We start from the raw sequence: 23825 nt of genomic DNA on the forward strand, positions 1-23825 counted from the left end.
AGCCCCTTCAAAAACTGTGTGCAAATGTACCTAGAGGAATTGATGCTGGTTTGAAGCCGAAGGGTGTATGCATTTATTATTTAAATATTTTATTTTAGAAATATACCAAAGAAATACCTCTGGTCTCTAATTCCTCTGGAAAAATAACAGAGCACCTCCTGTCCTGGTTTGTGAAGGTGCCTATGCATTCCTCTGCCTCATCACTTTATAGCTGCGATATGAGAATAAGGCACTTTCTGTCTTGGACTGCTAGCCTCGTGAGATTTGTTGAAATTTGGTGAGCTCTGTACTGTGCTGCTCATTGTAGTTTCTGGTGAAAGCTCTGGCATGAGAACCCTAAACCCTAAACCCTGCTTCTACCATGATGGCCACCTCCACACAAAAGACAGTTTTCAGAAAGTCAATAATGGGGAAAGATCAATTGTAGGAAGAACATGGGCAATGCATGCGGGTGACTAGTCCTATGCCTCTGCCGGCTTTTTTACTTCAGGGGTAACCAGAAGCAAAACCCAACAAGTATCTTAAAGCAGCATTAACCTCCCCAATATTTTTTTAGTAAAATTGCAGCTTACCAATTCTTAGATGTGGTGCCTGCATACATTTTTTTAGGCTTTTTTGCTTAATATTTTCACCTGGTGATCTGGCCAGTAAGCCTGTTTTTTTTTTTCAATGTATTTTAACAAAAGCATGCTGTTGAGATAAATTAGCAGTTAGGTTAGAGGATTAAGACAAACCATTTAACGCTAACAGGGTTGCTTACAATGCTCAGCTTTAATTCATTTATGTAAAACCTTTATCCCAAAAAAGAACAAACTGTTTGCTGTAACTGATTATAGTGTTAAGTCGACCATAGATGGTGCGATTTTCTTTTCTGCAACCACGGGTCAGTGTTGTGGAAATCCATCCTACAGAACTAATGTGCTCTCCCCAGTAGATGGGGGGTGGGGGGTACGGGGAGCCATCCCTGCTGGGAGAACACAGTGATTATTGCTAGCAGCTATAGCCACTGGCAAGAATTGCATGAAAAATCCAACATGCTGGTTGTATCCAAGATTTAAACAGTCTATGGCCAGCTTTAGCTGGAGTTGAGTTTCGGTATGTTAATGAAGTCCATCTAAATCTGCTCGTCTAACACTACCCCCCCCCCCCCCTCAGACAACGTTGCTGTGTGTTATGTCTGGGTGACAAGGAAAAATAAAAAGGAGAAAATAAACATAAAAGAAAAAACCTTAAGCAACCACCACATCTAAGGTTTGGTAGGCTTCAATATAAACATTTTATTGTTTTTGGGTTTAATCTTTAAGATGGGAGCAAAGGACATCTATTAGCAGCATTAAAGTATGTAGGCATAGGACACCCCCACGTCAGACCCCTTAAAGGAGATCACCCAGGAGGCAATAAGATATTTCCTAACTGGCTCCCGACTGCCCGGCGCAGTTTTACTGCGGCAGGCTGGTTCTCCTGCATGAACCGACGTAGCTCTACGTCGGGTCGTGCGCAGGGTGCTGGGGAGGTGAGCGCGTGCCACCGGCGGCGCATTCCTGCCCCCACTATGCAGCGGGGCTGCCAATCCACGGGGCCGGCGGTCGAGATTGCCACCAGGCACCCGCGATCGCTCCCCGCTAAGAGAGAAGGACGGTCAGCTATTGTAAAGACAGCTGACCTTTGTTCTCTCTGAAATGATCACAGAGCACCTGTGATCCTTCTATATAGGATCACAGGTCTCTGTGGACCTTTCACAAGCCCATCCCCCATACAGTCAGTAAACATTCCCCTAGGCTCACAATTAACCCTTTGATCACCCCTAGGTTAACCCCTTCCCTGCCAATGTAGTTTTACAGTAACAGAGCATATTTTTAGAGTTCATTACTCTAATAATGTCACTAGTCCCCCTAAAAAAGTGTCAAAAATGTAAGTTAGGGGTCCGATCTGTCTGCCGCAATGTCGCAGTCCCGCTAGAAATCGCAGATCGCCGCCATTACTAGTAAAAAATGAACAAATATGTTTGTAGACGTGATAACTTTTGCTCAAACCAATCAAAATACGCTTGTTGAGATTTTTTTTACCAAAAAATATGTAGCATAATACAAATTGGCCTAAAAGGATGAAAAAAATTAGATTTTTAATTTTTGTTTTTGGGAATGTTCTATAGCAGAATGTGAAATATTATATATTTTTTTTTCCAGAAATGCCGCTCTTTTTTTGTTTATAACGCAAAAAATAAAAATGGAAACAGATGATCAAATACCACCAAAAGAAAGCTCTATTTGTGGGAATAAAAGGACATCAATTTTATTTAGGTACAGCGTCACACGACCGCGCAATTGTCCGTTAAACACAGTGCCGAATCTCAAAAAATGGCCTGTTCATTAGGGGGCAGATCCTTCCGGTCCAGAAGTGGTTAATTAACAATCCCTGGTGTTATTACCTATAAATCTACCCAGCAGGCCGGAAATAGTTCTAAGGTTTTCCTTCTAGGTTTGTGCTATGTTTTTTTTTCTTGCTGCACAGCTTTCCATTGTGCCTCACCAACTTTGGACTCAGAGCACATATCTGTGCTTTTTTAAATGTGGAGCAATGGACAAAAAGAATAGGCTATAAAATGTGGGCTGCAGCGGCGTAGATTTAAGAGCAAAAAGCAATAATCGGCTCTCTGTTATAAATCAGACCCATAGTGTACTTGAACCTTCACAATAATTTAAGTATTTGTGTGGTAATTTTATTCCTATAATCTGTGAGGAATGTCTGCAATCATTTCCTTCTAATCCTTGGTTCAACATGTGCTAAAATACTAGGACCACTTACATCTCTCCGATGTCTTTGATGCCACCCCCTGTCTCCACCACGATGGTACATTTCTTACAAACCAGGCCAGCTTGACCTAAAATGTAAAAGTAAAAAGTTAACACATAGGACCTAAAATTCATTTGCTTTCTTATCCGCATTCTGAAGTTCGCTGTGTGGTTATTCCGATTTTTTGCATTATAGAGCCACTATTTGAGGCATAACAAAAACAATTATACAAAATGTATGGTCTTGTGCCTAAAGGAGAAGTTAATCTTTAGAGAAATTAAATTCACATATTTTTACAGAAAACGAACCCACAAGGACAATGGGGGCACTCTTTATGTCTAGAGGAAAAGAGATTTTGTCTCTAAATACAGAAAGGTTTCTTCACAGTAAGGGCTCTTTCACACGGCCGCTCCATGTGAAAGCTCCGCTGCGGGACTTTTTTTTTTTTTTTTTCACGGAGCGGGTGACATTTGTGTCATCCGCTCCGTAAGTCCGTATATCATCCCATCCGTTTGCGGAAGATATGCGGACATAATGTAAGTCTATGGGCATTGCGGATGTCAGCGGATGACACCGCTGACATCCGATTTTCCTTCCTTTCCGTTTTTTGAACGGAGGAAAAATAGGGTTCTGTTCCGTTCCAAAAAACGGAACAGAACTGAAAGGAGGAAAATCGGATGTCAGCGGATGGTATTCCGCTGACATCCGCAATGCCATAGACTTACATTATGTCCGCAAATCATCTGCAAAAAAATAGGATGATTTGCGGACACACGGAGCGCCCGTGTGAAAGAGCCCTAAGAGCTGTGAAAATGTGGAATAGACTCCTTCAAGAGGTGGTTCTGGCCAGCTCAGTATATTGCTTAAAAAAAAAAGGCCTGGATTCTTTCCTAGGTGTACATAATATAAATGGGTGCTAATATTTGTAGGTAAAGTTGATCCAGGGAATATCCGATTGCCTCTCAGGGGATCAGGATTCATTTTTTCCCCTGCTGTAGCAAATTGGATCGTGCTTTGCTTGTTTTTTTTTGCCTTTCTCTGGATCAACTGTGGGTATAGGATTGTGTATATGTGACTATGTTTTTTGTTTTTTTTTTAAATTGGTTGAACTAGATGAATTTGTGCCTTTTTTTAATCTGACAAACTATGTAACCATTACAAAAAAAAAAAAGTGTATTTTTTTCCTCACAGGAGCCTGCAAAGCATTATACCTGCGATTAGGTGTTTGCTAGTGCAATGTCAGGCTTCTACATCCAAGTCCTCCATCTTTCTTCCTGTACCTCTGTATGGGCACTTTCTAAGAAAGCTGGAGGTTTTGTTTATGGACTACGAGCACGCTAATCAGTGCACTCAAAGCCCATTGAGAACTGCAAGCCACTTTAGCAGAAGCGACTTGTAGTTTATTCTTTCACAGAACACTGCGCCCGAACAGCTGCTCTAACTTTCGTCCCCTATGTGATGGAAAAAAAAAAAAAAAACTAGTAAAATATGAAAGTTGCACCCAAGCACATAAATTCCCCCCCCCCCCACCCAATAAATTTTTGGAGGCCCCCATCCCAAATTTTTGCACACATGTAAACGCACTTTCAAGGGGCGCCTACACACAAAATCGTTGATTGTGATACATGCCATATATTGCTGCACACACCATAGTTAGAACAATAGTTCTAGCACCAGAACTCCTCCGTAACGATGAACTGATGACCTGTAGGGGCTTTTAAAGCGTTGACTATGGAAAATATAGGGTACTGAAATTTGTCACTATTTCATGGACAGATGCAAATTTAAGGTTTGACATTTTGGGTATCTATATACAAGTGTAAAAGGTGTGTATACATGTGTAAAATTCTCCATCCTCCAATTGCCATTGTTGCAATATAAGAGCGCAAGATTACTGCACTCAAAACAGAACATGCTCTTTTTTTATTTTTTTACTGCTCTGTACTCATCTCGGTATTCTTGACCTTTAGCTGTGTGCACTGTTCCATAGACAAACCAGTAAGAAACTTGACGCTTCTTTCCTCCCGTGTGCAAGAGACCTTAAACTTGAAAAGTTAAAAACAGAACTAAAAAAAGAAGAAAAAAGAAACCTTTCAATTTTGGTTAGAGGAAGGAAGGGTTATTTTTGCTGTGTCCCATTGGGGAGATTTTCACTTTGCGTCCAATAGCCAAAAGAGGAAGTGAGAGGGAAACCCTCCAAGGAAAGGAAACCCTGGTAGTCACCAGCAGGGCCAGAAACTGGGAGGGGGGGGCAAATCGAGAGGGGCGCCGCCAGGCTCATCCAATCCCCCCCCTCCCCCCCCAGCAGCATCCCTGGTCCGATGTTCCCCCACATCAAAATAGCTAGAGTTGCCGCAATGATCGGGTGTCCTGGGATATAGGAGCCATTTTCTTCCTTCACAGACTGGCGGCGTAGATAGATCATTGAAGGCACACACAGTGGACTGCCAGCTATGTCCCCAGCCCGCCTCACAACATATGTCCCATCCCTTCTAGAAACCCAGGACGGTGCCGTTATTGACTGCCGGGAAGTCACGTGAGCAAAGAGGAAGTTTGCCTGATTTCCTTGGCGAGTTGAGTGTCCTATCAAGAGTCATGGCTTTGTAAGTAAGACAGGAATACCACATAGGAGAACAGCACTGGAGGATAGGGGTGGTGCCTGAGAAAAGAGAGGCTGTGTTAAGTGGCTGTGATTTCTTTACCCAAGATGGAAAGAGGCATGGTACCAGGAGGAGCACTGTTGCTAGAGGCTGAAAAAAAAATGAGCAGGCAAAGGGCAAGAGGAAGTGCCACAAATTAAAATCTGAACATTTGCTTATCAGTCCAGTGTGTTTTCACCTACCTGAACTGGATGTCTGTGGAAGGAGGATATGGCTCCAATATTATTGAAGACTTAGCAACCTCCTCAGTGTTCTAATACCGACGCCAGACACTGGACATTTAAGGTAGACCAAGTTTATACTTTTACAGAGACATTTGTTTTATTAATCTAAGCAGATTTTATGGGTAAAGAAAGTATTTGCTTTATTTAACCATGCCCCTTTAAAGCCCAAAAGTTTCCCAGGTCTTTAACAATGCTTTAGTGTATACTACAAAAATATATATATATATATATCTATATCTCAGCAGAGCTCTATGAGGCAATTTTAAGTCTCACCTTCCTGGTGGGTATTAGGAGGGGTGCCACCTGAAAGCAAGAACGCACAGAAGCAGGCCCTATTGAGGCCGCTTTTTTGCTCACATTTTCTTTTCCAGCTGTGCCCCTCCTAATCTACTATCAAAGTGAGGTTTCAAAGTGCTGCTGCTTTTTTCTGCCACTCTTAACTAGGCCCACTTGCAGTCTCCGCTTCAATTCATTCCAAAGGTGTTCAATCGGGTTGAGGTTAGGACTCAAACTCGCTCATTCGTGCCTTTATGGACCTTTCTTTGTGCACTGGTCCAAATCATTTGGTGGGGGGGGGGGGGGTTGTGGTGTGGGGTTGTTTTTCAGGGTTGGGCTTGGCCCTTTAGTTCCAGTAAAAGGGAACTTTTAAGGCGTCAGAATACCAAGACATTTTGGACAATTTCATGCTCCCAACTTTGGGGGAACAGTTTGAGGAAGGCCCCTTCCTGTTTCAACATGACTGAGCACCAGTGCACAAAGCAAGGTCCATAAAGACATGGATGAGTGAGTTTGGGGTGGAGGATCTTGACTGGACTGCACAGAGTCCTAACATCAAACCGATAGAACGCCTTTGGGATGAATTTGAGCGCAAACTGCGAGGCAGTGGACAGCTATCCCCTGACCCCCTTGGCTTTTTTCCCCTCTCCTACCTCCCCCCTCATGGTCCCCAGGACCAGCCCACACTGAGACTTCCACTTGCGTCAATTTACCACAAACTACTGCTCTCCATCAGTGCCTGACATCACAAATGTGCTATTGGAAGAATGGTCAAATATTCCCATAGACACACTCCTAAACCTTGTGGACAGCCTTCCCAGAAGAGTTGAAGCGGTTATAGCTGCAAAGGGTGGACCAACTCAATACTGAACCTTATGGACTAAGACTGGGATGCCATTAAAGTTCATGTGCGTGTAAAGGCAGGAGTCCCAACATTTTGTGTGTGTGTGTGTGTGTGCGCGCGCGCGTGCGTGTGTGTATATATATATATATATATATAATCATATAAATCTCTCTCTCCCCCCTAAAAAGCTGCTAGACACATGACATTTTTCACCACAAGTCCACAACATCCCATGCATTCCATACATACAAACTAACCAAAACAAATCAATTCAGAAACTAACATCAGAAATTAGGTGTAATAAAATGGAGTGATATAGGGGAAAGTATTGAACACGATAACTGAAATTGAGTACTTCGTACAAAATCCTTTGTTGGTAATGACAGCTTCAAGATGCCTCCTGTATGGAGAAACTAGTCGCATGCATGGCTCAGGTGCGATTTTGGCCCATTTTTCCACAGTCTTCAAATCTTGAAGGTTCTGTGGGCCTCTTCTACAAACTTTAATCTTTAGTTCTTTCCATAGCTTTTCTATTGGATTCAAGTCAGGTGATTGGCTGGGCCATTCTAGTAGCTTTATTTTCTTGCTTTGAAACCAATTCTGAGCTTACTTGGCTTTGTGTTTGGAATAATTGTTTTGCTGAAATGTCCGACCCCATTTCATCTTCATCATCTTGGTAGATGGCAGCAGATTTTTATCAAGAATGTCTTGGTACATTTTTCCATTCATCCTTCCATTAAAGAGGCTATGAAGTTTGCCAGTACCATATGCTGAAAAAACAGCCCCACACCAGGATGCTCCCACCTCCAAACTTCACTGTTGGCATGGTGTTTTTGGGGTAATGTACAGTGCCATTTGACTTCCAAACATGGTGTGCATTATGCCAAAGAGTTCAATTTTGGTCTCATGTGACTAGACTATATTTTCACAGTATTTCACAGGCTTGTTTAAATGTTGTGCAGCAAACTTTAAACAAGCTTCAACATGTTTTTTCTTCAGCAATGGAGTCTTGCGTAGTTAGCGTGCATACAGGCCATGGCAGTTGAGTGCATTACTTATTTTCTTTGAAACAATTGTACCTGCTAATTCCAGGTCTTTCTAAAGATCTCCACAAGTGGTCCTTGGCTTTTGGACAACTCTTCTGATAATTCTTTTCACTCCTCTGTCAGAAAACTTGTGAGGAGCACCTGGTCCTGGTTTATGATGAAATGATGTTCTTTCCACTTCCAGACTATGGCCCCAACAGTGTTCAACGGAACATTCAGAAGTTTAGGAATCCTTCTGTACAATGCCATCAGTATGTTTTGCAACAAAAAGGTTTCAAAGGTCTTGAGAGAGCTCTTTGCTTTTACCCATTAGGAGAGGTTTCTCGTACTTCTTGTATCTTGTGTTATACATTTCTGAACTTATTTGTTTTTTTTTTTTTATGTATGGATTGCATGGGTTGTTACCGACATGTGGTGAAAATTCCATGTCAATAGCACCTTTAGAAATATATTTACCTGACCAATAAAGCTCACACCCTGCTGGCCCAAAAACTTTGAGAACAAGCCCATGCAACGACCCCCCCAAACCCTCCGGGATGCTGGTCTTGCAATCCCACCCCGAACCTATCACCCAAATCTTCCGTGATTAATTCTCTGACCTTTACAACAATCCATCCCTACCCCAATTACCCGCTAAGGAAATTTTTTGCGACAGTGTTCGGACTTAACTTACGCGTAGTGGCGTAACTAAACTACCAACGTCTGCTCTACAGTCCCTTAACTCCCCAATCACTGAGGAAGAGATTTCGGAAACCTTAAAACTTTTACCGAATCGTAAGGCCCCGGGTGACCTCATAGTCTACCATATGAATACTATAAAACTTTTCTACCAATCCTTCTCCCATACATGACTTGTCTATTTAACAGATTTACGCACAAGGATGAGATCCCAAAAGATATGCAGACCTCCTATTTGACCCTCATACCTAAACCGGACAAGGACCACACATTATGTGGGAACTATAGACCCATAGCTTTGTTAAATTCCAACCTGAAAATCTTTACGAAGCTACCATCCCTTCACCTTAAAAAGGGGTCTTCCCTTCTTTAATACATAAGGATCAGGGGGGCATTGTACCTTGGAGACAACACAAGAAGGGTTATCAATATAATAGATATAGCAAAACAGACAAAACTCAGAAGCGCTTTTCCTCAGCTTAGATGCCGAAAAAGCCTTCGACAGGCTCAGCTGGCCTTTTATGTTCACAACCCTTGTGCATTTGGGCTTTCGGGGGCCATTTCTTAGAGCCATTAATCATTTATATGCGGCTCCTTCTGCCTATATCAAAACCCAGCTGGCTGCTTCTCCCTCCTTTACCATCTCAAACAGTACACGACAAGGATGTCCGCTCTCTCCATTACTTTTCGCTCTATGCATCGAACCCTTAGCAGCTCAGATTGGTAAGGATTCCAATGTCCTTGGGGTCTCGATCAGGGTTTGCGAGTAAGATTTCACTATTTCCAGACATCCTCTCTACTAACACGCCCCCGAATAACCCTTCCCAACCTTCATAAGCTGTTGGAGGAGCTTGGATCCCTATCTGGTTATAAGGTCAACCCCTCTAAATCGGAGGCCTTACCGCTCAACATGCCCTGCTCTGAAGTACAATATCTCTCAGGGACCTTTCCTTATATCTGGAAAACCTCTGCTATCAAATATCTTGGGACTTACATCACGTCCAGATAGGACTCTTTTTATAAAGCTAACACAAACCCCTATTCACGTCTATTAGATCCTTTCTAGACAAATGGAGACACTAACAGATCTCATGGTTGGGTAGGATAGCTTTGATTAAAATGATGATCTTGCCTAAGATTCTGTACAGTTTCCTGACTCTACCGGTACCCATTCCCCTGGCCCAGCTCGGGGGCTTCAGGTAGATCTTTTAAATTTTGTATGAAACTATCAGCAACATAGAATAGCCCACTCTGTCCTTTTTTGCCTCAAGGAATGAAGGGGGCCTGGCTTTCCCTAACCTTATATGCTATTTTTACGCTGCTCAATTACAGGCTATAGCCTCGTGGACCATCCTCCCAGTGTTTAATCACTGTACACAAATAGATAAACTTTGGCTAGCCCAGATTCATCGGAATACATTTACTATGGAATACTGATGCCAATATACCCTCTGCCACTCTCCTGCACACCATGGCTTTACTACGTAATATTTGGCAACAGTTTAGGAATACTCACTCCCTCCAATCTGAAGCCTCTTTATTGACATCCTTCCTCTACAATCCTAAATTGCCAGATAGTTTTACCCACTAGATGATTTCCCCATGGCTCCAGAGGAATCTCTTCCACTATGAAAATCTGCTAAACCCAGTGTCAAGAACACTACTTCCATTTAAAGAACTTAAGGAGAAACATGATCTCCCCCACAGCACTTTCTTCGGCTATCTCCAAATACGCCCCTATGCATTAACTTTTTCCCACAATCTCCAGTTCTCCAAATTATCCCCATTTGAACATTTAATCCTCTCTGGTCCTTCACAGAAAGGTTTACCTCGGATAGAGATTATATATATATATATATATATATATATATACATACATATACATACACACACACACACACACACACACACACACACACACACACACACACACATACATACATATATACACACACACACATACACACATACATATATATACACACACACACACACACACACAGTGCCTTGCGAAAGTATTCAGCCCCCTTGAACTTTGCGACCTTTTGCCACATTTCGGGCTTCAAACATAAAAGATATAACTGTAATTTTTTTTGAAGAATCAACAACAAGTGGGACACAATCATGATGTGGAACGAAATTTATTGGATATTTCAAACTTTGTTAAAAAAAAAAACTGAAAAATTGGGCGTGCAAAATTATTCAGCCCCATTACTTTCAGTGCAGCAAACTCTCTCCAGAAGTTCAGTGAGGATCTCTGAATGATCCAATGTTGACCTAAATGACTAATGATGATAAATAGAACCTGTGTGTAATCAAGTCTACGTATAAATGCACCTGCACTGTGATAGTCTCAGAGGTCCGTTTAAAGTGCAGAGAGCATCATGAAGAACAAGAACACACCAGGCAGGTCCGAGATACTGTTGTAGAGAAGTTTAAAGCCGGATTTGGATACAAAAAGATTTGCCAAGCTTTAAACATCCCAAAGAGCACTGTGCAAGCGATAATATTGAAATGGAAGGAGTATCAGACCACTGCAAATCTACAAAGACCTGGCCGTCCCTCTAAACTTAAGCTCATACAAAGGAGAAGACTGATCAGAGATGCAGCCAAGAGGCCCATGATCACTCTGGATGAACTGCAGAGATCTACAGCTGAGGTGGGAGACTCTGTCCATAGGATAACAATCAGTGGCATACTGCACAAATCTGCCCTTTATGGAAGAGTGGCAAGAAGAAAGACATTTCTTAAAGATATCCATAAAAAGTGTTGTTTAAAGTTTGCCACAAGCCACCTGGGAGACACACCAAACATGTGGAAGAAGGTGCTCTGGTCAGATGAAACCAAAATCAAACTTTTTGGCAACAATGCAAAACGTTATGTTTGGCGTAAAAGCAACACAGCTCATCACCCTGAACACACCATCCCCACTGTCAAACATGGTGGTGGCAGCATCATGGTTTGGGCCTGCTTTTCTTCAGCAGGGACAGGGAAGATGGTTAAAATTGATGGGAAGATGGATGGAGCCAAATACAGGACCATTCTGGAAGAAAACCTGATGGAGTCTGCAAAAGACCCGAGACTGGGACGGAGATTTGTCTTCCAACAAGACAATGATCCAAAAGATAAAGCAAAATCTACAATGGAATGGTTCACAAATAAACATATCCAGGTGTTAGAATGGCCAAGTCAAAGTCCAGACCTAAATCCAATCGAGAATCTGTGGAAAGAACTGAAAACTACTGTTCACAAACGCTCTCCATTCAACCTCACTGAGCTAGCGCTCTTTTGCAAGGAGGAATGGGCAAAAATTTCAGTCTCTCTATGTGAAAAACTGATACAGACCTACCCCAAGTGACTTACAGCTGTAATCGCAGCAAAAGGTGGCGATACAAAGTATTAACTTAAGGGGGCTGAATAATTTTGCATGCCCAATTTTCCCGTTTTTTTATTTGTTAAAAAAGTTTGAAATATCAAATAAATTTCGTTCCACTTCATGATTGTGTCCCACATGTTGATTCTTCACAAAAAATTACAGTTTTATATCTTTATGTTTGAAGTCTGAAATGTGGCAAAAGGTCGAAAAGTTCAAAGGGGGCCGAACACTTTCGCAATGCACTATATATATATATATTACACATATACACACATACACATACATACACAGTATCTAACAAAAGTGAGTACACCCTTCACATTTTTGTAAATATTTTATATCTTTTCATGTGACAACACTGAAGAAATGACACTTTGCTACAATGTAAAGTAGTGAGTGCACAACTTGTATAACAGTGTAAATTTGCTGTCCTCTCAAAATAACTCAACACATAGCCATTAACCGCTGGCAACAAAAACCGCTGGCAACAAAAGTGAGTACACCCCTAAGTGAAAAAATTTCCAAACTGGGCCCAATTAGCCATTTTCCCTCCCCAATGTCATGTGACTCTTTAGTGTTACAATGTCTCAGGTGTGAATGGGGAGCAGGTGTGTTAAATTTGGTGTTATCACTCTCATTTTCTCATACTGGTCACTGGAAATTCAACATGGCACCTCATGGCCAAGAACGCTCTGAGGATCTGAAAAAAAGAATTGTTGCTCTACATAAAGATGGCATAGGCTATAAGAAGTAGGGCAAGGCCGATATGCACTTTCCCCAATATATCGGTATCGGCCCTGGAACTGGCCAATATTTTTGTGACGTCATTCTGCCTTCTTAGGCCGCCTCCCTCGCCTTGGACAGCCTTGTCTGGAGTTGGGACTAGCCTTGCGGTAGTGTATCACAGCCATACACCCACCCACAGCAGCCCGCTGCCAGCCAGCCACCCACAGGCACTGTACCAGTGAGCCAGCCAGCCACCCACATCCACAGGCACTGTACCTGCCAGCCACAGGCACTATATCAGCAAGCCAGCCACCCACAGGCCCTGTACCTGCCAGCCACAGGCCCTGTACTAGTCAGCCAGCCACCCACAGCCCCTGTGCCAGGCAGCCACCCACAGCCCCTGTGCCAGCCAGCCACCCAACAACAGGTTGGCAGCCAGCCAGCCACCCACCAACAGGGTGGCAGCCACCCACCACAGGGTGCCAGCAAGCCAGCCACCCACCACAGGGTGCCAGCAAGCCAGCCACCCACCACAGGTTGCCAGCAAGCCAGCCACCCACCACAGGTTTTCCAGCAAGCCAGCCATTAAGCATTAAACAAAAATTAACATGTTTAGTACCAGATTTGTGTCAAAAATTGTCTTGATTTTTCAAAACTTTAAATGTACAAAATATCGGCCAATACCGGTACGTGGTGACCAAAATGTCGGTATCGGCCTATCCCTAATAAGAAGATTGCCAAGACCCTGAAAATGAGCGGCAGCACGGTGGCCAAGACCATACAGCGGTTAACAGGACAGGTTCTACTCAGAACAGGCCTCGCCATGGTCGACCAAAGAAGTTGAGTGCACTTGCTCAGCATCCTATCCAGAGGTTGTCTTTGGGAAATAGACGTATGAGTGCTGCCAGCATTGCTGCAGAGATTGAAGGGGGGGGGGGGGTTAACCCGTCAGTGCTCAGACCATACCCCGCACACTGCATCAAATTGGTCTGCATGGCTGTCGTCCCAGAAGGAAGCCTCATTTAAAGATGATGCACAAGAAAGCCTGCAGACAGTTTGCTGAAGACAAGCAGACTAAGGATATGGATTGCCGGAACCATATCATGTGATCTGACGAGACCAAGATAAACGTATTTGGTTTAGATGGTGTCAAGCTTGTGTGGCGGCAACCAGGTGAGGAGTACAAAGATAAGTGTGTCTTGCCTACAGTCAAGCATGGTGGTGAAAGTGTCATGGTCTGGGGCTGCATGAGTGCTGCCGACACTGGGGAGCTACAGTTTATTGAGGGAACCATGAATGCCAATATGTACTGTGACATACTGAAGCAGGGCATGATCCCCTTCATTTGGAGACTGGGCCCCAGGGCAGTATTCCAACATGACGACGACCCTAAACACACCTCCAAGATGACCACTGCCTTGCTAAAGAAGCTGAGGGTAAAGGTGGTGGACTGGCCAAGCATGTCTCCACACCTAAACCCTGTTGAGCGTCTGTGGGGCATCCTCAAACAGAAGGTGGAGTACAAGGTTTCTAGCATCCACCAGCTCCTTGATGTCGTCGTGGAGGAGTGGAAGAGGACTCCAGTGGCAACCTGCGAAGCTCTGTTAAACTCCATGCCCGAGTGGGTTAAGGCAGTGCTGAAAAAAAATGGTGGCCACCCAAGATATTGACATTTTAGACCCAATTTGGACATTTTGACTTAGAGGTGTACTTACTTTTGTTGCCAGCGGTTTAGACATTAATGACTGTGTGTTGAGTTCTTTTGAGGGGACAGCTAATTTACACTGTTATACAAGCTGTACACTAACTACTTTTCATGTGACAACACTGAAGAAATGACACTTTGCTACAATGTAAAGATATAAGTTTTTCAAAAATGTGAGATACTGTATATCTGTCTATCTATATTTATATATTATTGAATTCGTACAACATGGACACTCAGAGCAAACATAGCTATATGACCAAATGGGAGCGAGCTCTTGGGGAGGAACTTTCCACTGCCCAATGGTAAAATAGAGCTCGAGACCATATATCTTTACTCTCTACAAAGAAAATACATATAAAGTGTTACTTTGGTACATGACACCTTCCCGCCTACATGCCATATACCTGTCATCCTCGGATCGCTGCTGGAGGTGTTGTAGGGACCAAGGTACCTTACTCCATATCTACTAGCAGTGTCCATTTTTGCAACCCTATTGGCGCTTGGTCCAGGACCTCCTCCACCAGCTTTTCAAGGTTGATCTCCCCCTCCTCCATAAAAACGTACCTTTTAGGGCTACTAGGGCTCTAGATAAAAAAAAAAAAAACTGGATAGTCATATCTTGACAGTGGCCAGATGCTTGATAGCCCTTCAATGGAAGACACGTTCTCCACCAACATCATTAGAGCTTTATGCATGATCAAGGATGTAGAGATTATGGAGTCCATAACAGCGCGACTATGCATCTCAGACATGGCTACATTTCTATGGAAGAGCTAGGTGACCAGTCAAGGCATAAAGGAGCCACGGGAGGGATTCATATACATACAGAGAGGATACAAACAGGGAAAGGATTGGAGGCAACCCTGACCTATAACACCCATATGCTCTGACATATGTGGCTAGAGGTGAGAGGCTAGCACACATAGAAGTGAATTCACTGAAGAGCACACACCGGTTGGAGCACAATATTGGAGGTAGAGGTGGTTTTCATATACAGCTGCAGAACAGTTCTGAAGGAATACTACTTTGCACATCACTTCACTACTAAAAACTTTTTTTTTTTTTTTTATGCACAGAGAATATTTAAGTGTTATTATTTATGGTTTTATATCTGTTCATTTACACATACTTTGGCACGTTATAAGTAATATATTGCACAATATTGCTTATTTTGCACAAAATATTTGATCAGCACCTTAATTGGTTGTACACTAAAGGATTATATTGCACTTTCCTTTTTTTTTTTTTTTCTGATTCAGCACAGCTTATTAATATATGAATTTTTATACAGCATAGTACAACCTACTTTTATGGATGCGATTCACAGAATTTGAAATATGAATTAATTTGTTTTATATTATTGTTTGTTTATGGTACACCAAAACGTGATTGCACAGATGCACTTTGATTTATCACCTTAAATTTAGTCTGTAGCAGATGCAATTCTGTCAAAATTTAAGATACAAGTCTGTACCCAAATATTTTATTCTTGAACTAGATTTATCACATACATATATATTCAGGAGTAGAAAATATCTAGGAGCGCAGTACATTTATTTATATAAATGAATTAAAGTGTTTGTTCATCAAACCCAGAAGTCTGCCAAGCAAAAAAGGAGAACTATGATTTAATTGGTATTGCTGAATCTTGGCTTCATTCTTCAACATGACTGGGCTATTAATATTCCTGGCTATGCTCTCTTTCAGAAAGACGAGGTAAAACCGAGGGGTAGAGGTGTCTGTCTCTATGTGAGAAGGGATCTCAAAGTAAGTGTGAAAGAGGACCTAGTTGATGGAGAGTGTGAGGAGTCTGAAGCAGTATGGGTAGTAATGTACATGGTGCATAATAAAAAGATTATCATTGGAGTTTGTTTTAGACCTCCCAGTATTAATAAGGAGGTGAAGACTCAGCTCTGTGCACAGATAGAAAGGGAAGGGATGCAAGGGCTGGGACAGTGATAATAATTGGGGATTTTAACTACCCAGACATTGACTGGCGTAATGGCACTACTGGAACAGTTAAAAAGGGGGGGGGGGGGGATTTTACAAACCTATGACAATTTTATGGTGCAGTTTATGGAGACCCCGACTAGTAGAAATGATGCTCTGCTGGACCTGGTAACCTCAAACCATGCAGAGCTTATTACCAATATTAAAAAAAAAAAGAAGAACATCTGGGTAGTAGATATGATTTAATTTAAAATTAGCTGTAAACAACAAACTCATACAGGAAATATAAAAACACTTAACTTTAAGGCCCCATGCACACGGGACGTTTTTAACGCCGCTGTAAGCAGCGTCAGGCGTTTTCTTTTTGCAGCCTAAAAACGCCCCTCCATGTTATTCTATGGCCTCATGCACACTCAGACGTTTTTGAGCTGTAAGTGGCCTAGGCGTTTTTAAGCGGCAACAAGAACCCACAACCTGCGCGTTCTGAGGACCAGCGTTACAGCGTTAAAAACGCCTGACGCTGCTAAAAGCTGAATAACTTTGCTATAACGTGGCTTAACGTGCGTTAAGCCACGTTATACGTTTTTTTTTCTTCCATTTAAAATCAATGGTTCCCTATGGGAGCCTATTGATTTGAATGGAGGTCGCACCGCAACACCGCAAGTCGGATCCGACTTGCGGGGCGACTTGCGCTGTGAGAATCTTGAGGGGGAACTCCACGCCAAAAATGGGAAAAAAACGGCGTGGGGGTCTCCCCCAAGGTTCCAAACCAGGCCCTTCGGGTCTGGTATGGAATTTGAGGGTAGCCCCATGCCGAAAAAACGGCGTGGGGTCCCCCCCAAAATCCACACCAGACCCTTATCTGAGCATGCAGCCTGGCAGGCCAGGAAAGGGGAGGGGACGAGCAAGCGGCCCCACCCCCCCTGGACCACACCAGGCAACATGCCCTCAACATGGGGGGGTGTTGGTGCTTTGGGGCAGGGGGAGCTCTGCACCCCCCACCTCAAAGCACCTTGCCCCCATGTTGATGAGGACAAGGGCCTCATCCCCACAACCCTGGCCGGTGGTTGTGGGGGTCTGCGGGCAGGGGGCTCATCGGAATCTGGAAGCCCCCTTTAACAAAGGGCCCCCCAGATCCCGGACCCCCTCCCTATGTGAATGGGTATGGGGTACACTGTACCCCTACCCATTCACCCCATAAAAGGCAGTGTATGGAAATAACGACAAGAGACGTTTTGGAAAGTTTATTAAAAATCTTCATCCGACTCTTCTTGTCTTCTCCTCTCCGGGGTCTTCTGCTCTTTTGCTGTCCGCCCTTCTTGTCTTCTCCTCTCCGGGGTCTTCTGCTCTTTTGCTGTCCCCCTCTTCTTGTGTTCTTCTCTCCGGGGTCTTCTGCTGTCCCCTCTTCTGCTGTCCTCTCTTCTTTTCTTTTCTTCTCCTCTCCGGTCTTCTGCTCTTTTGCTGTCGGGTGTCGGCTGTCGGCTCTTCTTCCTCCGGTCCTCCTCCGACGACGTCTCCGCTGATTATGCCTAATGCCTATCTCAGGTCTCTGCAGCTTATTATATAGCCATTAGGGGCGTGGCCCCGATGACGTCATCGGGAGGCCCCGCCCCCTCATGTCACAGATGACGTCATTCACATAGGGAGGGGGTCCGGGATCTGGGGGGCCCTTTGTTAAAGGGGGCTTCCAGATTCCGATGAGCCCCCTGCCCGCAGACCCCCACAACCACCGGCCAGGGTTGTGGGGATGAGGCCCTTGTCCTCATCAACATGGGGGCAAGGTGCTTTGAGGTGGGGGGTGTAGAGCTCCCCCTGCCCCAAAGCACCAACACCCCCCCATGTTGAGGGCATGTTGCCTGGTGTGGTCCAGGGGGGGTGGGGCCGCTCGCTCGTCCCCTCCCCTTTCCTGGCCTGCCAGGCTGCATGCTCGGATAAGGGTCTGGTGTGGATTTTGGGGGGGACCCCACGCCATTTTTTCGGCATGGGGCTACCCTCAAATTCCATACCAGACCCGAAGGGCCTGGTTTGGAACCTTGGGGGGGACCCCCACGCCGTTTTTTTCCCATTTTGGCGTGGAGTTCCCCCTCAAGATTCTCACAGCGCAAGTCGCCCCGCAAGTCGGATCCGACTTGCGGTGTTGCGGTGCGACCTCCATTCAAATCAATAGGCTCCCATAGGGAACCATTGATTTTGAATGGAAGAAAAAAAAACGCTGCTAAAAGCAACGTGGCAAAACGTGCAATAACGCCAATGGAAAAAGCTACTGAAAGCACGTTTTTACAGCTGCTTTTTCCGGCGTCAGAACTAACTTTGACGTACGTTTTTTCTAACGCCCCGTGTGCATGGGGCCTTAGAGAGCAAATTTTCCAAGGATGAGGGCTGCTCTCTCCAAGACTTAGACTGAGGGGAAATATTGACATTGATGAACACAGAACAGAAATGGCAATTCTAAGGAAAAAAAACTGTATGTGAACTCACTGCAAAAGTATATTCCCATGGGCAATACATTTTAAAGGCTAAAAATCAAACCTATGTGGCTCACGGCCAAAATTAAAAAGAAGCTATAGCATAATAAGAAAAGTGCTTTTAAAAATGTTAAAAATGAAGGAACACTACAGTATAATTGTTTAATTGTTACAAAGAATATAACAGAATATGTAAAAAGGAAATCAAGGATGCAAAAATTCAGACAGATTGCAAAAGATAGGACAAAACCCCAAAAATTCTTCAAATATATTAATAGTAAAAAGGTCAGGTCTGAGCATGTAGGCCCTTTACAAAATAATCTGGAATGGGTACTGGGGACAAACAAAAGGCAAAATGTATTAAATACTTTCTTCATCTCTGTGTATACAAAAGGAGCATGGGGAGCACATGACCATAATGGTAAAGGATGGTATTGACACCGCCCCAAATGATCCACAATAGTTCAAAAAGTGATATGGTCCAGAAATATTTACGGTAGCTAAAATAAAAGGTGGATAAAGCACCTGGACCAGATGGCATCCACCCACACATTCTAAAAGAATTGAGCGCTGTTAATTCAAAGCCTTTGTTTCCAATTTTTAGGGACTTGTTAAAGACTGGAATAGTACTGCTGGATTGGCGTACGGCCAATGTGGTGCCTATTTTTGAAAAGGGATCAAAGTCTTTGCCAAGTAACTATAGACCTTTTAGTTGAACTTCTATAGTCGGGAAGATAATGGAGAGTTTAAAAGACCACATATACTGAACAAAATTATAAAAAATGCAACACTTGTTTTTGCCCCGATTTTTCATGAGCTGAACTCAAAGATCTAAGAAAACTGGGATTTATCCATGAAGAGAACACCTCCCCAAAGTGCCAGACACCATCGAATGTGAGCATTGGCCCATTCAAGTCGATTACGCCGCTGATGGCGACCTGCAGTCAGGTCGAGACCCTGATAAGGACAAAGAGCCTGCAGGTGAGCTCCCTGAGACCGTTTGACAGTTTGTGCAGAAATTCTTTGGTTATGCAAACCGATTGTTGCAGCAGCTGTCCGGGTGGCTGGTCTCAGTCGATCTTGGAGGTGAAGATGCTGGATGTGGAGGTACTGGGCTGGTGTGATTACACGTGGTCTGCAGTCTCATGGGCAACAGCTCTGGTGGACATTCTTGTAGTCAGCATGCCAACTGCACGCTCCCTCAAAACTTGCGACATCTGTGGCATTGTGCTGTGTGATAAAACGGCACATTTTAGAGTGGCCTTTTATTGTGGCCAGCCTAAGGCACACCTGTGCAATAATCATGCTGTCTAATCAGCATCTTGATATGCCACACCTGTGAGGTGGATGGGTTATCTCCGCAAAGGAGAAGTGTTCACTAACACAGATTTGTGAATATTTACGAGAAATAGGCCTTTTGTGTAAATAAAAAAAAAGTCTTAGATCGAGTTCAGCTCATGAAAAACGGGGGCAAAAACAAAAGTGTTGCGTTTATAATTTTGTTCAGTATAGATGAGTTCTTGCTGGAAAAAAATATTTTAAGCAACAAACAGCATGGATTCATGAAAGACAGAAGTTGTCAAACAAATCTGATTTCTTTTTAGGACGAGGTAAGTAAAACCTTGGACAGAGGGGTGGCTGTGGACGTAGTATACTTGGATTTTGCAAAAGCGTTTGACACAGTTCCCCACACACGGCTAATGTGTAAGGTAAAGTCTACAGGCTTAGAAAGATCAGTTTGTAAGTAGAATTAAGAGTAGTGGTTAATGATTCTCACTCTGAATGTTCTAAAGGTTATCCGTGGTGTACCTCAAGGTTTAGTGTTGGGACCCTTACTTTTTAATATCTTTATAAAATGATATAGGGTGTAGGATTAAAAGTATTATTTCAGTCTTTGCAGATGACACCAAGCTGTGCAGTAGAATAACTTCCTTACAGGATGTCTCCAACTTACAAGCCGGCCTCAATGCACGGTTTCACTGGGTAACTTTGTTGCGAATGAGGTTTAACGTTGATAAAATGTAAAAAGTATGCACTTGGGGGCGAAGAATATGCATACATCATACATACTGGGGGGGGGGGGTACAACTGGGGGTATCCGTAGTGGAGAAAGATCTGGGTCAGCTTAATAATAGCATACAATGCCAAGCTGCGGTTTCCAAAGCAAGCAAAAGGAGGGGGGGGGGGGATACATTTTGCTCCTATCATTAGTAAAACCTCATCTGGAATATGCAGTTCAGTTTTGGGCAACAGTTCTCAAAAAAGGATATCTGGGAATCTGGGAACTGGAGAAAGTGCAGAGAAGAGCAACCAAACTAATAAGAGGCATGGAGGAGCTAAGCTAAGGGGAAAGATTAGAGTAACAGAATTTATTCTATCTTGAGAAGAGTAGATTTAGGGGGATATGATCAACATGTTCAAATACATAAGGGGTCCATATAGTGAACTTGGTGTTGAGTTATTTGCTCTAAGGTTGTCACAGAGGACAAGGGGGCATGCTTTACATCTAGAGGAAAAAAGAGATTTTGCTTCCAAATACGGAAAGGTTTTTTTCACCGTAAGAGCTGTGAAAATGTGGCATAGACTCCCTTCCAGAGGTGGTTCTGGCCAGCTCAGTAGATTGCTTTAAAAAAGGACTGGATTCTTTCCTAAGCGTACATAATATAACTGGGTACTAATATTTATAGGAAAAGTTGATCCAGGTAACATTCAATTGCCTCTCAGGGGATCAGGAAGGAATTTATTTCCCCTGCAGTAACAAAAATTGGATCATGCTTTGCTGGGGTTTTTTGCCTTCCTCTGGATCAACTGTGGGTATAGGATTGTGTATATAGGATTGTATGGTTGGGTTTTCTTTTTTGTTTTTTTTATTGGTTGAGCTAGATGGACTTTTTTCAAACTAACTATGTAACACACACACATGCATCTCTAAAAACTAGAATATCATCAAAAAGGTAATTCATTTCAGTAATTCAATTCAAAAAGTGAAACACATATCACATCATTCCACAGAGTGCTATATTTCAAGCATTTGTCTTATAATTTTGAGGATTATGGCTTACAGCTAGGTGAAAATCCTAAATGTATTATCTCTTACACAAGACCAATAAAAAAAAAATACAGAAATGTTGGCTTACTGAAAAGTATGTCCACGTACAGTATATTATGCACTCAATACTTGGTCAGAGCTCCTTTTGCATAAATTACTGCATCAATTTGGCGTGGCATGGAGGCGATGCTGAGGTGTTATGGAAGCCAAGGTTGCTTTGATAGCGGGCTTCAGCTCGTCTTCATTGTTGGATCTTGTGCCTTATCATCCTCATCTTGACAATACCCCACAGATTCTCTATGGGGTTTAGGTCAAGCAAGTTTGCTGGCCAATCAAGCACAGTGATCCCATGATCATTAAACAAGGTATTGGTACTTTTGGCAGTGTGGGCAGGTGCCAAGTCCTGCTGGAAAATGAAATCAGCATCTCCATAAAGCTGTTCAGCAGAGGGAAGCATGAATGGCTCTAGAATTTCCTGCTAGATGGCTGTGCTGACTTCGGACTTGATAAAACACAGTGGACCAACACCAGCACATGACATGGCTCTCCATATTATCACAGACTGTGGAAACTTCACACCGGACCTCATGCAACTTGGATTCTGGGCCTCTCCACTCCTCCAGATGCTGGGACCTTGATTTCCAAAATTAAATTCAAAATTTACTTTACCACTGAGCAACACTCCAATCCTTTTTCTCCTTAGCCCAGGTAAGATGCTTCTGACAGGGTCTATGGTTCAGGAGTGGCTTGACACAAGGAATGAGAAAGTTGTAGTCCATGGCCTGAATACGTGTAGTGGCTCTTGAAGCACTGATACCAGCCATAATCAACTCCTTGTGAATCTCCCCCAAATTATTGAATGACCTTCGCTTCACAATCCTCTCAAGGCTGCAGTTATCCTGTTGCTTGGGCACCTTTTTCTACCACTCGTTTTCTTTCCACTCAACTTTCCATTAATTATTTTTTTCACAATATTCTAATTTTCTGAGAAACTGAATTTTGGGTTTTCACTAGATGTAAGCTATAATTATCAAAAAGAAAGAAATGCTTGAAATATATCACTCTGTGTGTAATGAATCTATACTTTGTGGAAAGTTTCAATATGACTGTACATCAGTGCACAAAGCAAGGTCCATAAAAGTCATGGATGAGCAAGTTTAGGGTGGAGGAATTTGACTGACCTGCACAGAGTCCTGATCTCAACCCAATAGAACACCTTTGGGATAAATTAGAGCACAGACTGCGAGCCAGGCCTTCTCGTCCAACATTAGTGCCTGGCCTCACAAATGCGTTTCTGGAAGAATTACATAGAAGAAAGTGTCTGGGGAGAAGGCTTTTGGCGGTACATGGCGGCGATCCGGGAGAGGGATACCGATTTACAACCATGATGTGTACTCATTTGAAATTTACTCCCAAATGTGAGTCTGTAATTATTCAGCTTTTATTCATTCAATAAACGGTATTACGCTAGGGCGGTCGTGCACTCTTTGTTTCTTTCTTGCATAGTTGATTGTCTACCACCCAGTGGAGCTGCAACGTCCTGACATTGGAAGCCCCGTTTTTTAAAGGATTATCAATCTGCAGTGATGTGAACTATGAAGCATGAATTCTATTGTTTACATTCAGCTGTCAGTGTGAAAACCTTTTACCAGCTGATGGATCATCTGTTGTTAGGGACGTGGTGCCCAGCTTCCCGGCCCGCTCTTTAATCAGCTATTCTTTACAAAAAATTTGGAAATCGCACAATTTTAAAGTCATGCAATTGTGAATGGGCCCTTAGGGCCGGTTCACATTATTGCAAGTGCGGCGATCGCATGTAATTCGGAGCGCACTGCGATCGCATGTGTGAATGCGAATTCAGCCATACACTTTGTATTGCTGAATTCACACGGTATCCGCACCAAACTCGCACATGACCCTTTTTTTCAGCCGCATCAGGATCAGATCGCACAGTGGTTCACACTTCTGCGATCCGATCCTGTGCGAACTGTCAGATCGCACTGCGATATGCGATCAAACTGGGGGTGTCG

General features: G+C 43.3%; 1 protein-coding gene across 5 annotated transcripts in view; it reads right to left on the reverse strand.

Moving 5' to 3' along the window:
• LOC309547692 (uncharacterized protein) overlaps nucleotides 1–23825 on the reverse strand; it is a 149967-nt gene that overhangs the window by 91291 nt on the left and 34851 nt on the right. For all 5 annotated transcript variants that reach the window (XM_082247619.1, XM_082247615.1, XM_082247618.1 and 2 more), the window contains exon 2: nucleotides 2806–2881. In XM_082247619.1, the coding sequence (XP_082103745.1) occupies nucleotides 2806–2856 (51 nt within the window). In that variant the 5' untranslated portion in view covers nucleotides 2857–2881. The remainder of the gene's footprint in view (nucleotides 1–2805; nucleotides 2882–23825) is intronic.

Source organism: Pelophylax lessonae, assembly GCF_965119305.1.
Source record: "Pelophylax lessonae genome assembly, chromosome: 2".
NCBI classification, from domain to species: domain Eukaryota; kingdom Metazoa; phylum Chordata; class Amphibia; order Anura; family Ranidae; genus Pelophylax; species Pelophylax lessonae.